Genomic DNA, 14,305 nt, shown 5'->3' on the forward strand with positions numbered 1-14,305 from the left:
TTCCACCTTCACGTACCTTCCGAGGAAGGTCAGGACATCAACTGCTGGCACATGTGGGTTGTACATATGTACAGTCACCATACGGCTCCTCTGCGCTGGCATCACAAACAGCGGGACAGCGGTCAATACAGAGAGGGGGCCCTCACCTCCTTTCTCCTTGAAAACCTCCAGGAAGCGCTCGCAAAGCTTGGCACTCCTGAAGGTCACGTCGTAAAAACCTCCTCCGGGGAAATCCTGCAGGCAGTAAATGTCCGCAGCAGCGAACCCACAACAGTCCACCAGGACCCTCTTCACGAAGAAGGTGCGGTCCACAGGTACACATTCATCCACCTTCTTTACAGAAACACGGATGGTGTTCCGGACCCCCTGACCTGGGGCACGAGCACTTGCCGCAGCCATCGTTGCAGGTTGGCTGCTCCCCTGAACCAGCGTTAGGCCGAAGCCAGCATTAAGATCCGCTGGTCGCAAGGGTGCACAGCCAACCTAACGTCCTCCTTTCACCTCCAAGACAGCACTCTCCTCCTCTCGGTCCACAAGAGAGTGGGTCTTTATTTTGTTCCGGATGTAAGCTGGCTCACTGAGCTGTAAGGTTTGTTCCCAGACGTTTCATCACCATTCTAGGTAACATCATCAGTGAGCCTCCGGTGAAGCGCTGGTGTTATGTCCCACTTTCTATTTATCTGTTTAGGTTTCCTTGGTTTGGTGATGTCATTTCCTGCATTGGTGATGTCATTTCCTTTCTTTTTCTCAGAGGATGGTAGATTGGCTCCAAATCAATCTACCATCCTCTGAGAAAAAAACAGGAAATGACATCACCAAACCAAGGAAACCTAAACAGATAAATAGAAAGCGGGACATAACACCAGCGCTTCGTCGGAGGCTCACTGATGATGTTACCTAGAGTGGTGATGAAACGTCTGAAAACTAACCTTCCAGCTCAGCGAGCAAACTCACATCCTACACCTTGTTATCTCACTAACACAATTCTTCTTGGAGGAGGGCTGGGAGAGAATAGTCAGGAGAAATACATTTTGTAGGCTAAGTAATATGTAACTGTCCCTTCATCCCTGCAACAGTAGGACTGAATCCACTCCTGATTGACAGTTAAATGCCATTCTTGCTGAAGTAGATTGCGGGTTCACTTTCAGATGGGAAACGATAACCTCAACTCATTTTTGGGGGGTTGAAGTGCACAGCACCCAAATTATCACATGGTTAAATCAAATGAACAATTTTATTCTGAGTCCAGAAAGTTTTCTTGTACTGGGGCCACATGTACAAGCATGAGGGCAATTTGATTAAGAAATCATTACTGCTTACGTCGGCATTCTGTACCTGGCTAGGCCATGCTCAGTTACAACAGTGAGGGAGAAAATGTGCTGTACTATGTGACACTTAGCATCCAATACCTCACGAGGATGGAAAAATGCAATCAGAAAAAGATAATACCTTTTAAACCCTGAGGATTTCACAATTATCCAGAAGCGATGATAATGTGTAAATAGAAAGGAATTCTTTGTTCTTAGCAAATTCCACAACATGAATGATTTGACCCAGTTTCGCATTATTCAGTTGTTTAAAATGTAGGTGAACATTTCACAACATTGTTGTTTATGATTTTTGGCACACAAAACTGATGAAGGCACGCAATACCTGGAAAATACTTCTGGACATATATTATTCAAAGCAGCATTATAAGTGCAACTGATGTACCTTTTTTTCAAATCAGGTTGTTCAAACAACAAGTACCACAGTGCCAACGTATGTCGTTAGACCATCACCAGCAAGGTATATATGTTCCCAATTTTGAAATACACGTGATCATAATTGACCTTACTCTGTCTACTATGTTTCCAATAGTCATTTATGCAATTATGCTATTCTGCCCTGAACTTGGTATGCTGAGAAGTAAGTTGCATTTTTACAGTACTTTTCTTGAATCCAGGATGTTATAAAACCTTTTGCAGCCAATGAAGTGCGTTTGAAGTGTGCATGTATATAGTTATTGCTATGAAACACTACAGTTGATCTTTAAACACATGAAGATTTCAGAAATAGTAATAAGGAAAAAAAAATTTGGATTCATGAGGTCATCAGTGGTGCCTTCAGACATCAGGGAAACATGAGAACATTTGAATAAATTTAGTCCTTTAAGGTTTTAATTACAGATGCTTGTCATGTTGTTTAGTTATTAGTAAAAGAGTGAATGAAGTGACACTTATACTGGATTTTCATGTGTACTCATTAAACATTCTGTTTTCAAGTGAGATCAGTTCAAGAATTTTACACAAATTACTTTTCATAAGCTAGGTTTCTAGTGTCTGGTTCCAGTTACTTTGTCTGAAGGGCTTTTTATTCTGCAGAGTACAAACATTTGTGAAGACTCATGTCAATGACATTAAAGCTCAACTTTGCAAAAACTTCACCAAAGAGCTTATCTAGTCAGGTAGCTTAAGTCACATGATCTCTTGGAAATGCCATTTTGACCCAGACCTTAAAAAAAGAGTTTCTGATGCTTTATAAAAGAATGATCTGCATCAAACTGAAAAACCAATTACGTTTAAATCGAAGTTACTAAATAATAATATATTAAAAACATCATCACACTTGCATTATTACAAAATCTGATGTTAAATGTATAAAGCCACAATCTGCCAAGTAGGAGTGGAATCTTGCTTACAGGAATAGTTTATGGCACTGAGCATGAGAAATGGGTGAAGAACAGCTGATGTCAAAATCGCATCTTGGATTTTTGCCCAAGGATGGAAATACAGATTGAAGCTGACATCCACATCAAAATCAATCCCTACCCTTAAAAGTCCCTGGATCCACTCGCATGGTGTTGCCGATAAGAGAAAAGTTGTCCAACAAATAAAATGGAAGGAAATGATAAGGAGCTACTCCTCCAATCATTGGTTGATTCCTCCATGCTTATTGCACAGAGGTTCATGTCAAGCATATGACGAAAGGGTAAGATGACTAAGCAAGTCTGGAGGAAGTGGGACAGGAACAGGAATCGATGATGTCCATAAGGCCAAGGATAAAGCCCAGGAGTGAGGCTGGGGGTAGCAAGGCAGGGAGTGGGGGGGATTGGGTGGTGGTGGCGTTGGGGGGAGGTCACAAAGATGAAATGAGGCTGCAAGGTGCAGAGGTGAAAAAAATGTTTTTCACCCTTTGATTAAAGAACACTCAAATAATTGGGAATTTTTTAAAAATTGTTGTCAATTTAGATATCGTGGTGTCTCAGACATTGCTTTCCAGTGTATTGCGGCTTGGAATCTAATGAGGGAGTGAGGATTATTGGGTGATTCTTCTCTCTCCTGCAAAGGAAAACAACATCCTCTTTATATCAACACAAATACAGAAGGTATTGTTGCTGAGCAACTGCAGTGCCTCAGAAGGAATGTGAGAATGATTAAGAAGCACCAGAAGACCAAAGCATTGCACTTAAATATGGATTTCCTAAACTCAAAAAAAAGTTTTCAGCCTGGCCCACAATCGTACACTTGGATACTGCTGGGTAGCATATCTCATTGACGATTGACTTTTCTTCCAAATGAGCTGTCTTGCCCCTGGTAAATTTCTCATTCTTGAATCTGAAGCCTCTCACTGGATATTGATAGATATTTGCTATTTTAGTTTAAGCTTCTATCATTTTTCTTGAAACTAGTTTTTTTTGGCTTCCAACAAAAGCTTAAGCTGGCAAAATCTTGAGTGGCACCAGCATCTGGTCTGAGGCTTGAGGTAATGCAGACTGAGGCCCTCCCCAAATGACCATAAATCTCCATTATTTGCCTTGAGGGAGAACGACTACATCTCTTCTTACCATTCTGAATGAAACCGTATTTTAGAAAATGTGTCAGATGATATCATTATTGGAATTTGGGTTTTCAAAACAGAGGAAGATGGATTTTAGTTTCAGTTATGCGAAGGTAACTTATTTTGTAAACAAGCCAGTGGAACAGTTAGCTAATTACATATATTCCAAGTTATCATTCCATTCAGTCAAATGCCTCAGGATACCTCTGCTGTTTATTTTTGAATATTTATACTGTTGAGAATGTGATGGAGAGAGAAAGCAGACCAAAGGTCACTGATTTATTTTTGACTTCACATCAGAAGAATCAGGCGTTCATGGGAACAGCTTCCTTCTAGCAGAAGAATTGAGTTTTCAGTTGAAGAAAACACTCTTGCTCAAAGGCTTTAGTTTGTGAAGTCTCCAAAGTGAGACAGTTTGTATCAAATTAGTTCAAGAATGAGAACTGGGAATAGTTAAGTAAGAAATAAAGGAATTGGGGTGGGAGTGATATTTCCCTCAAATTGAATATTTGTATCAGGATATTACTGGGAAACAGGTTGAAACTTGTTTTTTTGTTTATCTTCGGATCCTTCTGAACTGTCTTTTTTTTTAAAGCTTTGTTTTCTTTTTCTTTTGTTTAATAAGCTCGCCTTCTTATGTCAAAGAACACTGGCAGCTGTGTGATTATGTTTAAGTGATAAACCGCCATGGTACGCAAATGCAAAAACTTATGATGTAATAAGGCAGGTTGCTCCAGGGATCTAATTTTTTCAATATTGTCAATTGTGCAGATCACTGATAAAACTCGTGCTTAATGGTCAGATAGTACAGGATGACAAGGTTATAATGACTGAATTTCCAGTTTCTTTAGACGGGGATCTGAACTACCATGCAATTTTTTGACAATACACAAATGATTACCAGTATAATGATATTTTTATTTTCTCTCCTAAAAATGTTTTTATTTCCTTTCAGGCCGCCACCACCATGCCCAGCACCTTCAAGGCCTGTCCCAGTAACCCAAAGGGTATAGATGTTGTTACACTTGATACTGTCCAGGGGTTTGTGCAGACAATTAAATTATGTATGCTCATTTACAATATTGCCTCCGCACAGCTAGAGTGTCAACCACCTTTGCTGATGCATCCATGTTAAAGTTAATGCTTCTGTATTTTACATGTTTCATTTTTGTCAAGCAAACCATATCTGCCATTTCCAATCTTTGAAGGAAATTACAACCAAATACCTCTTACGTTTTTAATTTTTTTTCTGAAATATTTGAAATGTTTGATTTGGTTAGAGAAATTCTGTTCTTTAAACATGCTGGAAGTTTTCCCAGTCACTTTCTTTAGATACATGCTGTGCAATAGCATGGAGGGGGATGAAACTATCACTACTGACAAGTAATTATTTTTACTGTTTTGAGAACTACACTCCCTCGAAATCAACATGTTCTGTCACTGCTACCTTTGCTTGTTTAAATAACCTGCTTCTGATGTTTTCTGTAGAAGATGACAGTGCTTCATATTGTTGGATGGCATTGGGCAACCAGCAGAGAAACATGGGTTCATCAATGAAAGGCCCTTATTATACCTGTAGCAGAGTAGATTAACATTATTTGACTTTTCAATTTATTTAGCACTTAATTTGTAATCATCCGTCTCAACTCTTGATTCAATTGTGTCTCAATTTTAAATTGAGTTTGAAATATCAACAGTTTAAAAACAAGATTCTGTTTATTTTATATTTTGTTTCTACACTTGAATGCAATTTCTGACACTCTACAACCAAGTTGGAAGGGAGGCAACCTCTGCTCATGCTGCATTGTGATAAGCAGCAAGAAGGCTGTGACTGTTGCTCTGAACTGGTTTTTGACTTGAGTGTTTTTTTAAGAGAACCTTAGTCCCTGGGTGTTCATCATGCGGTGAATTTCAGATGTGAAGTTGAATCTGACCACCATGTGGTACAACATTGCCCTGAATGTTAAACTGGCTGCTGTAAAGTTACTCCTTGGTACCACTGACAATTCATTATTGTCATCGTTTGCTTTTGTACTTAAAGAAAGCACACACTTCAGCTGCTGTCTTGAATGTTGATTTCAATACCCTTTTTAAGTGATACTATAATGGAAATCTCATGCAGCAAAGTGTACATAACTTCCATCTGGTGCTGAAAGGCTTCGCTCCATGTCTTGACAGCTCTTGTATATTGTGGTAAATACTATCTGGTGGACATAACAGCAGAATTTAGTCAAACATAGCTGAAAAGATATTGGCAACCAAAATGTTTTTCTAACCAAATAAAAAACGACAGACTTGGATAAATCTTATTCATTTCCCGCAGAGACAATGTATGTACCCTGGACAAATGGCACATGAGGTGTTTAATGGAACTCAATTTTACAATGTTGTAGATGTGATTTACTATGCTGTGGTATTTTGCAGAGTTTTAAAATGGCATTTCTGATTCAAGGTCTGTTGATTTATATTTAATCTATTCTCTGAAGCAAATAACCTTGTAGTCTCCAACAAAAAACAGGTTTATACTCGTAGACTTGGGATGCTGTTATGTATAGGGTTATTGTTCACATCCCCATAGGAATGCATTGTCTTTCATGAAATTATGTTTGGATAATGGTTTATTACAATACTAATCTATGTAACACCCTCTTTTTTTAACCATGCTTTTTAAAATAGTCAAGTTCACCTCCTAAAATATTCCTAAACGTGAAGCATAGTCAGTCACGCATCTAAATGTATGATTCTGAAGGTATGGACTGGAATTTAACTCTAAATGGGTATCTTTGAATGAGTTTGAATCTCTCTCTGTTCTTTGGTTTGAGAGTTGACTATAGACTCCAAGATTAAATATGTGTTATGTTTGATGCAGCCAGACTTTGTCAGATTGTGGCTTCAATGTACTCTGGGCATGAGCTCATGACTTTTCATTAAATATCCAAGTGACAGATGAAACCATTCAAACATTTCCATTCCACTGATAAAACTATTTTTACACATTTAGAATTGGTGTTCATTGAAATTTTTCTGTTTCTGGATGGAGGAATGCAATATCAAGATTGCAGTCCACACAAATACATCAGATTGAAATACCCTCAGAGCCATTTGTCTTTTTCTTTTGTGGCACAGACAGAATATTGCACCTTACTGTGAGCCAGGCAGTAATACTGGTGACCTTTTGTGCATAAAGTAAAATGCTATGAGTCAGGATCTTTTTGGTGTTCTTTTAGGTAGATTACCTGTTTATACATTTCAGACTAAAACAGCATCTGTGCTATGTAACATAATCGAGAAGTGAATTCCAAGTTGAAACCCCACATGAGATTTGAGAGAACCTTGATGAAACTACTAAAGCTTTGTTGTTGGGGCAATTTAAATTCACCAAAGCAAAGTAGATTTGAGGTTATAATTCAGTCCCAGGTATCCATCAATCTAAATTTTAAAAATCTATTCACTTCACTTGAATGTTTGCACTCGTTTAAAAGTGTTTTACTTTTTTCAAAAGTAATGATTTTTCTTATGAGATGTAAAGATATTATGCACCTGTGGATTACAAAGGGCTTTTATTTAATCTGTATAAAGAGCAATAGTGAAATAAAAATGATTCTTTTTCTAAATTGAAGTATTCATTTAATCTAGCCAAGATTTATTTGAAGTATAATGATCATATATTGATTAATAAGGACAGTGACTCTGACCTTTGGCCAAACTTGATTTGATGTTTTGCTTTATCCTTCACTGAACAGCTGTGTTGTTAATATTCCAAATTTTATATCTTTGCCACTTTTAAAACATGCAAGCTATATTTGCCTTTGGTTTTCTGTTTTCAGTGCGTTGATTCATCTGGCTAAATAATGATTGTGTCTTCCAATGGATTGACGGTATGAGAAACTCCTCACCAGAAATGAGTTCCTACTTTGCACAGAAAATGTTCTAATGTGGATTCTTTGAAACTTCATGTAACATTTTTTAACAGACAGTATAAAATGGTAAGGCTATAGAGCAGCATGCTCCATGTCTTACATTTTTTCATCTTCTAGCCGGACCGAAACATTAAGTCCCTGGGTACTATTAACAAAGGTGGGAAGAAATAATATCATGGAGAAACATGAAAACAGGGATAAGAATTTTAAATTTCATAAGGTCACTGAGCATGGGGATTTTTGACTGAGCAGGACATGTATAGCTAAAGACCAGTGCCGAACTTGTGTATAACAAGTAGGCTGCACAGTCTCTAAGAGACTGCTAGAACTGAAAGTCATTTGGAACAGAAAACTGTTTGAGTTATGGAGCAGTTATTATTACTTCTGCAGCAATAAATGCAAATGTTCTGCATACAATGTCCCAATAAACCTGTGAATCCTCTGAAGTATTATAAAGAATGTCTGCATTCTTCCCAGGAGTACTGTATTCATTTGTGGTCCATTTACTTCAGGAAGGATATATTTTCCATCGATGGAGAGTAACAGATCTAATCAAGGGAAAGGCAGGAGTTTTGTACAAAACTCAATCTATATTCTCTGAAGTTTAGAGATGATATTTTCCCCTGGCTGGGTGTTCAAGAAGCTTTATACATTGGAAGCAAAACATTTGGATTCCAGTAACTGCATTCTCTGGCAATAAAGATCAACATACTACTTGTGTTCCTACTTTATTACTGAATATTTATGTTAGCATTTTAAAGATTTGATTTTAAAATATTTTAAGCTTTCCAACATATTTTCCTGTTCAGTTTTGTTGTTGACAATGTCAGTTACCCCACTTGACAGCCAACAATATATGATCATCATGCTAGCTATTTTTGGATCTAAACAAATGTGTAAAAAGGGGCCACAGTGGGTCATCTGTAACAACAGGTCGCCTTCTTTTAAGACTGAGACAATAGTTGACTGCAGAGTTCAATGCAAGGAAACAGCTGAGGGACTTCACTCAACAAAACTACTCAATTTCCAGAACTCGTTGCACAGATCTTGAAAGTAAACACTGCAAAAATCCAAAGATTAGGGTGGATTTTATAATTGGCTATGTCATGGAAGGGGAGGATAGCCAAACCCCTCTGATAATTAAACCAAAACACAAGCCTAAACCTGTTATGATGGGAGTAGAGGTTCGCCTTTCCCCTTGTAATCTTTTAAAAGAGTGGTTAAAAGAAAGAAAATCCCTGATCTCCATTTGACAAGTAACAAGTAGCAATTTACTTATTTAACCTTAACAATGAAGAAATTAACAGAATTACTAACAAATCGATAATTGCACCTTAAACTACTACTTCCTAATACTGTTCAAATAAAGACAAGTCCCACTTAATAAACTCAATTAATAAGAAAACAACAAGTCAAAACTTAATCTCTCCAAGTTTGCACAGACTGTTTTCTGGAATATTCTGTCTACTCCACTCTCTTCAAATGCCTTTCTTTCACAAATTCTGCTGTCAGGGATTTTTGTTTGTCTCTGTAATTTCTTCAATGAGGACTTTGATCTTTAATTACATGGGCTTTCTTTGAGAACTAAATGGTGCTAACTCTTGATAAGTGGCAGATGCTCTCTGATTTTCCAAAATGCCCTCGTCTTCTCGACCCATAATGGCATAATCAAATTCTTTTAAAATGACTGGTTTCAGATTGGCAACACCATCAGATTTAAATTCAACCATCCTGTCTGGAAAAAGTGCTGCTTGGCTGTTCTATACAAAATGTTTCCATCGGACATTCTCTACGCACCTACACTTAGAAACATCAAACCACAGAGAAAGCACAATCTGTTAAAGAGGCCACGGCACTCTTTTCCACACAATCATTTTTTCCAACAAGTTCTAATTTCCTACCTTCCAATTCATGAATACGCCACCCAACTTTGTCACAATTAATATCTTAGCACATATTTGTTCCAAAAGATAATTTTACTTCATTACTATATTTGGCTCTTGGATTTTATTAAGGGGAGTCAAGCAATCATATTGTCGTAGAATTCTGGTCACCTTTCTATAGGAAGGATGCTGTTCAACATTGGAGGGCGCAGAATAAATTTACAATGATGTTGCCAGGTTTGAGTTGTAGGGAGATGCTGAAGAGGCTGGAGCTTTTTTCCCCTGAGTGTTGGAGGCTGAGGGGTGATGCTATATAAGTTTATAAAATCATGAGGGGCATAGATAAGATGTACAGCCAAAGCCTTTTTCCAAGGGTGGGTGCGTGCCAAACTAGACATATTTCAGCTTTCCTGCTCATCTGATGCTGACTGGCCTGCAGTGTTCATCCAGTTCTACACCTTGTTATCTCAGTTTCTCCAGCAGCTGAAATACAGAAATTTTCTGAAGAAGGGTCCAGACCTGAAACATCAGTTTTCCTGCTCCTGTGACCTAGCCTGCTGTGTTCATCCAGTTCTACACCTTGTTATCTCAAAAGTTATAAGTAATACTGCCTTTTGCTGAGTAAAGTGGAAAGTTGATCTTGATTGAAGTCTTCAATAATCAACCAAGAAACCATCACCTGTGCATGTGGAACAATGCACCAATGAAAACTACTCCAGTAATCTGGCCAAGATAAAAAAGTTAGGGCTGGATAAACACAGCACCTTAGGAGCACAAAGGTTGATGTTCGGGCCTAGACCCTTCATCAGAAAAGGGGGATGGGGAGAGGATTCTGAAATAAATATGGAGGGGGGGAGGTGGACTGAAGATGGATAGAGGAGAAGATAGGTGGAGAGGAGAGTATGGGTGGGGAAGTAGGGAAGGGTTAGGTCAGTCCGGGGAGGACGAACAGGTCAAGGGGGCGGGATGAGGTTAGGTAGGAAATGGAGGTGCGTCTTGAGGTGGGAGGAGGGGATAGGTGAGAGGAAGGACAGGTTAGGCAGGCGGGGATGAGCTGGGCTAGTTTTGGGATGCAGTGGGGGGAGGGGAGATTTTGAAGCTGGTGAAATCCACATTGATACCATTGGGCAGCAAGGTTCCCAAGCGGAATGTGAGTTGCTGTTCCTGCAACCTACGGCTGGCATCATTATGGCACTGCATGAGGCCCAGGATGGACATGTCGTCTAAGGAATGGGAGGGGGAGTTGAAATGGTTCACGACTGGGAGGTGCAGTTGTTTACTGCGAACCGAGCATAGGTGTTCTGCAAAGTGGGGAAACCAAGCAGAGGCTTGGGGACCAATGTAGAGGTAGCCATGCCATGTACAGCGAATGCAGTATACCACATTGGCGGATGTGCAGGTGAACATCTGCTTGATGTGGAAAGTCATCTTGCGGCCTGGGATGAGGATGAGGGAGGTGGTGTAGGGGCAGGTGTAGCACTTCCTGTGGTTGCAGGGGAAAGTGCTGGATGTGGTGGGGTTGGAGGGGAGTGTGGAATGGACAAGGGAGTCATGGAGAGTGGTCTCCCCAGAAGGCAGACAAGGGTGGAGATGGAAAAATGTCTTTAATGATGGGGTCGGATTGTAAATGGCAGAAGTGTCGGAGGATGATATGTTGTATCCGGAGGTTGATGGGGTGATATGTGAGGATGAGGGGGATTCTCTTTTGGTCATTATTGCGGGGACGGGATGTGAGGGATGAGGTGCAGGAAATGCAGGAGACACTGTCAAGGGTGTTCTCGACCACTGCAGGGGGCGAAGTTGCGGTCCTTGAAGAATGAGGACATCTGGGATGTGCGGGAGTGGAATGCCTCATCCTGGGAGCAGATGCAGTGGAGGCAAAGGAATTGGGAATAGGGGATGGAATTTTTGCAGGAAGGTGGGTGGGAGGTGGTGTATTCCAGGTAGCTGTGGGAGTCAGAGGGCTTGAAATGGACATTGGTTTGTAGATGGTTGCCTGAGATGGAATGGTATCAATGTGGATTTCACCAGCTTCAAAATCTCCCCTCCCCCAACTGCATCCCAAAACCAGCCTGCCTAACCTGTTCTTCCTCTCACCTGTTCCCTCCTCCCACCTCAAGCCGGACCTCCATTTCCTGCCTACTAACCTCATCACGCCCCCTTGACCTGACTGTCCTCCCCAGACTGACCTATCCCCTCCCTAACCACCCCACCCATACTCTCCTCTCCACCTATCTTCTCCTCTATCCATCTTCAGTCCGCCTCCCCCTCTCTCCCTATTTATTTCAGAATCCTCTCCCCATCCCCCTTTTCTGATGAAGGGTTTCGGCCCGAAACGTCAACTTTTGTGCTCCTAAGATGCTGTGTTCATCCAGCCCCACACTTTTTTATCTTGGATTCTCCAGCATCTGCAGTTCCCATTACCCCAGTAATCTGGCCAGTTTATTTTGTTTTATTTCTGCCTTAACTGTATTTGTTTGTATGTCAGTCTTTTGTATGAATTGGGCTGAAAACTCAGGTTTTTGGTTTTAAAGCATTGCCTAATTTGATTACTTTGTTGAATGTAAGGAATTTAGCAATGGTAATGCTGCTAAACATCTTGCAAAAATATTAGACGACCTCTTATTTTCATGCTCGGTGTTACAAGAGACTACACAATCATAATTGATTATCACCAAATTTTACATTATGTTCACTTTGCAAATGGTGTGCAACAAGGGCTCAGGTTATAATCGCAGGTGAAAGTCGCAGATGTCATGACACCTTTGTTCTGTGGCAGTCTGCTCTGTCATGAGTATGTGAGACACCAACTTAAACCACAAGGTGTCTTCTGGGTTACAGGGGTTATTCACTTAGTAACTACCTAGTAAACAGATCATGAAGATCCCCACTGCTTGCACTGCTCTGAACAAACCCTCTCACACTTACTGTGTTACAAATGGTCACAGTCCACTCAATCAAATACAACGGTAATGAGAGGTGTGTCCTTACCAGTTCTATTTGATGGGTCACTCACAGTCATGAGGAAGGGAAGAGATAAATATCAAAACCTTTACCAGCTGATTCAACTGAAGTAGTCTTCAGCAAAATCCCAATTCCCAATTCATCAACGGTCCAAACCATGTCTACCCTCTGTTACTGATGATGACAGCATCCTCTTCACTTTAATGTGGAATCAGAACGACTATAAAACAATACTCCAAACAAAGGTGTCATTCAAACCACCCAATATTCCATCTCAAAAGTCATATTCTCACCTCTAATAAATCCTTTGGTGCCTGTCTTCTGGATGCCTCTATCTGGTCTATTGCCCCTTTGCCATGTTACCCCAATGACTGATTAAAGGTGCAAAAGGCTGTTGACTTCAGGAGGAGGGGGTGCTATAGAAAGCCTTACACAATCTCTCGAGTGGGTCAAACCATGAACTGCACTACCTCAACACAGATGGCAGCAGTTTGGGCAAACTGGTTGAGAGTCCTGTGCCAAGTTGGCCCTGTACCAAGCTCCTTTTTGATCCGACAGAGACAACAGACCTGCCTGTACACAAACGTTTAACTGTGTATGCTCATCAAGCATTTTTATGTATGCCAGTCCATCAAAATCCTCATCCAAGTCATCAGAAGCAAAATGTTTGTATCGTTCTCTCCTCTGGGATCAGGTATATGTGGTACTTTCCCTTCTGCTACATTGTGTAAGGATATTCATTCACTTGAGCTATCTTCTAATGATGCCACAGAGATGCACATCACCTGAACATACATAGCTATATGTGGGTGGAGCTAGGACCTGAGAACTTCAGAGAGTCTAAAAGTCCGCACCAGACACAGACCGCAGCATAGACAGCATCATATTAGTCATAAAGTCATATGAACACTTGAAGATTTTAGATTTATCCTTAACTACTGTAACTATTAGATCATAGCCTGATATATCTATGATTGTCATGTAGTGTGATATTTACTCTTAATGTATGATAAATAGTGTTATTTTAAAGTGTAAGCCTGAAGACTACCATGCCTTTGCCTTCTCCTCAACCCAAACTCATAGTGCACCACCAAATGACGCAATTGAAGGAGACCTCACTTCAGACAACTCCTGACTGGTAACTCTAATTCATTATGTATGTGCCGCACTTCCATGTGACCTCTAAAATACACACTGTGTCAGTATCCGATCTGACAGTTGCAAATCTGAGATCAAGAAATGATGTTCATCATTGACAATTTCTTTATGTCATCATGTACTTGCAGTGATTGCCACAGCCCTCTGCTCTCTGTATCTTCACAGTGTTTGTCCAGAGAACCTCCTCCTCTACCTCCTGTGGGTAAGGAACTTCTTCCCATCCACCTCCTGTAGCAAGGCTCATGTCCTGCATCTAAGACCTCAAAGCTTGGTCTTTTTGTTCAACTATTACGTTGACCGGGCAGATTTCCCATTCAACTTTCAGCATCAGCTGCATTGATAAGAATCACAGGGTAGTTTGAATTGTGCTTTGGGCAGCCCCCCACCCACCCCGGCAAGTTGCACAGTGAATGGATGAGGTCCTGTGGTGTGAGTACAGGGAGTTAGGAAAGAGGCTGAAAAGCAGGACCTCCAGCGAAGTAATGTTTGGGTTAATACCAGTGTCAAATGCCAGTGAGGCTAGTAATAGAAAAATAGGACTGATGAATGCATGGCTAAGTA

At 40.3% G+C, this 14,305-nt stretch overlaps 1 protein-coding gene across 4 annotated transcripts in view; it reads left to right on the forward strand.

Annotated features, from left to right (window-relative positions):
• Positions 1-8,166, forward strand: part of LOC125448011 (disintegrin and metalloproteinase domain-containing protein 9-like) — a 134,587-nt gene extending 126,421 nt beyond the window's left edge. For 2 of the 4 annotated variants that reach the window (XM_048522882.2, XM_048522883.2), the window contains 2 exons: positions 1,730-1,788; positions 4,775-4,942. In XM_048522882.2, the coding sequence (XP_048378839.1) occupies positions 1,730-1,788; positions 4,775-4,832 (117 nt within the window). In that variant the 3' untranslated portion in view covers positions 4,833-4,942. Of the gene's footprint in view, positions 1-1,729; positions 1,789-4,774 lie in introns of all 4 variants that reach the window. The other 2 variants (XM_059641071.1, XM_059641072.1) reach the window with 1 other exon arrangement.
• Positions 8,167-14,305: the final 6,139 nt, after the last annotated feature.

The sequence above is a fragment of the Stegostoma tigrinum genome, chromosome 40 (assembly GCF_030684315.1).
Source record: "Stegostoma tigrinum isolate sSteTig4 chromosome 40, sSteTig4.hap1, whole genome shotgun sequence".
Taxonomy (NCBI): domain Eukaryota; kingdom Metazoa; phylum Chordata; class Chondrichthyes; order Orectolobiformes; family Stegostomatidae; genus Stegostoma; species Stegostoma tigrinum.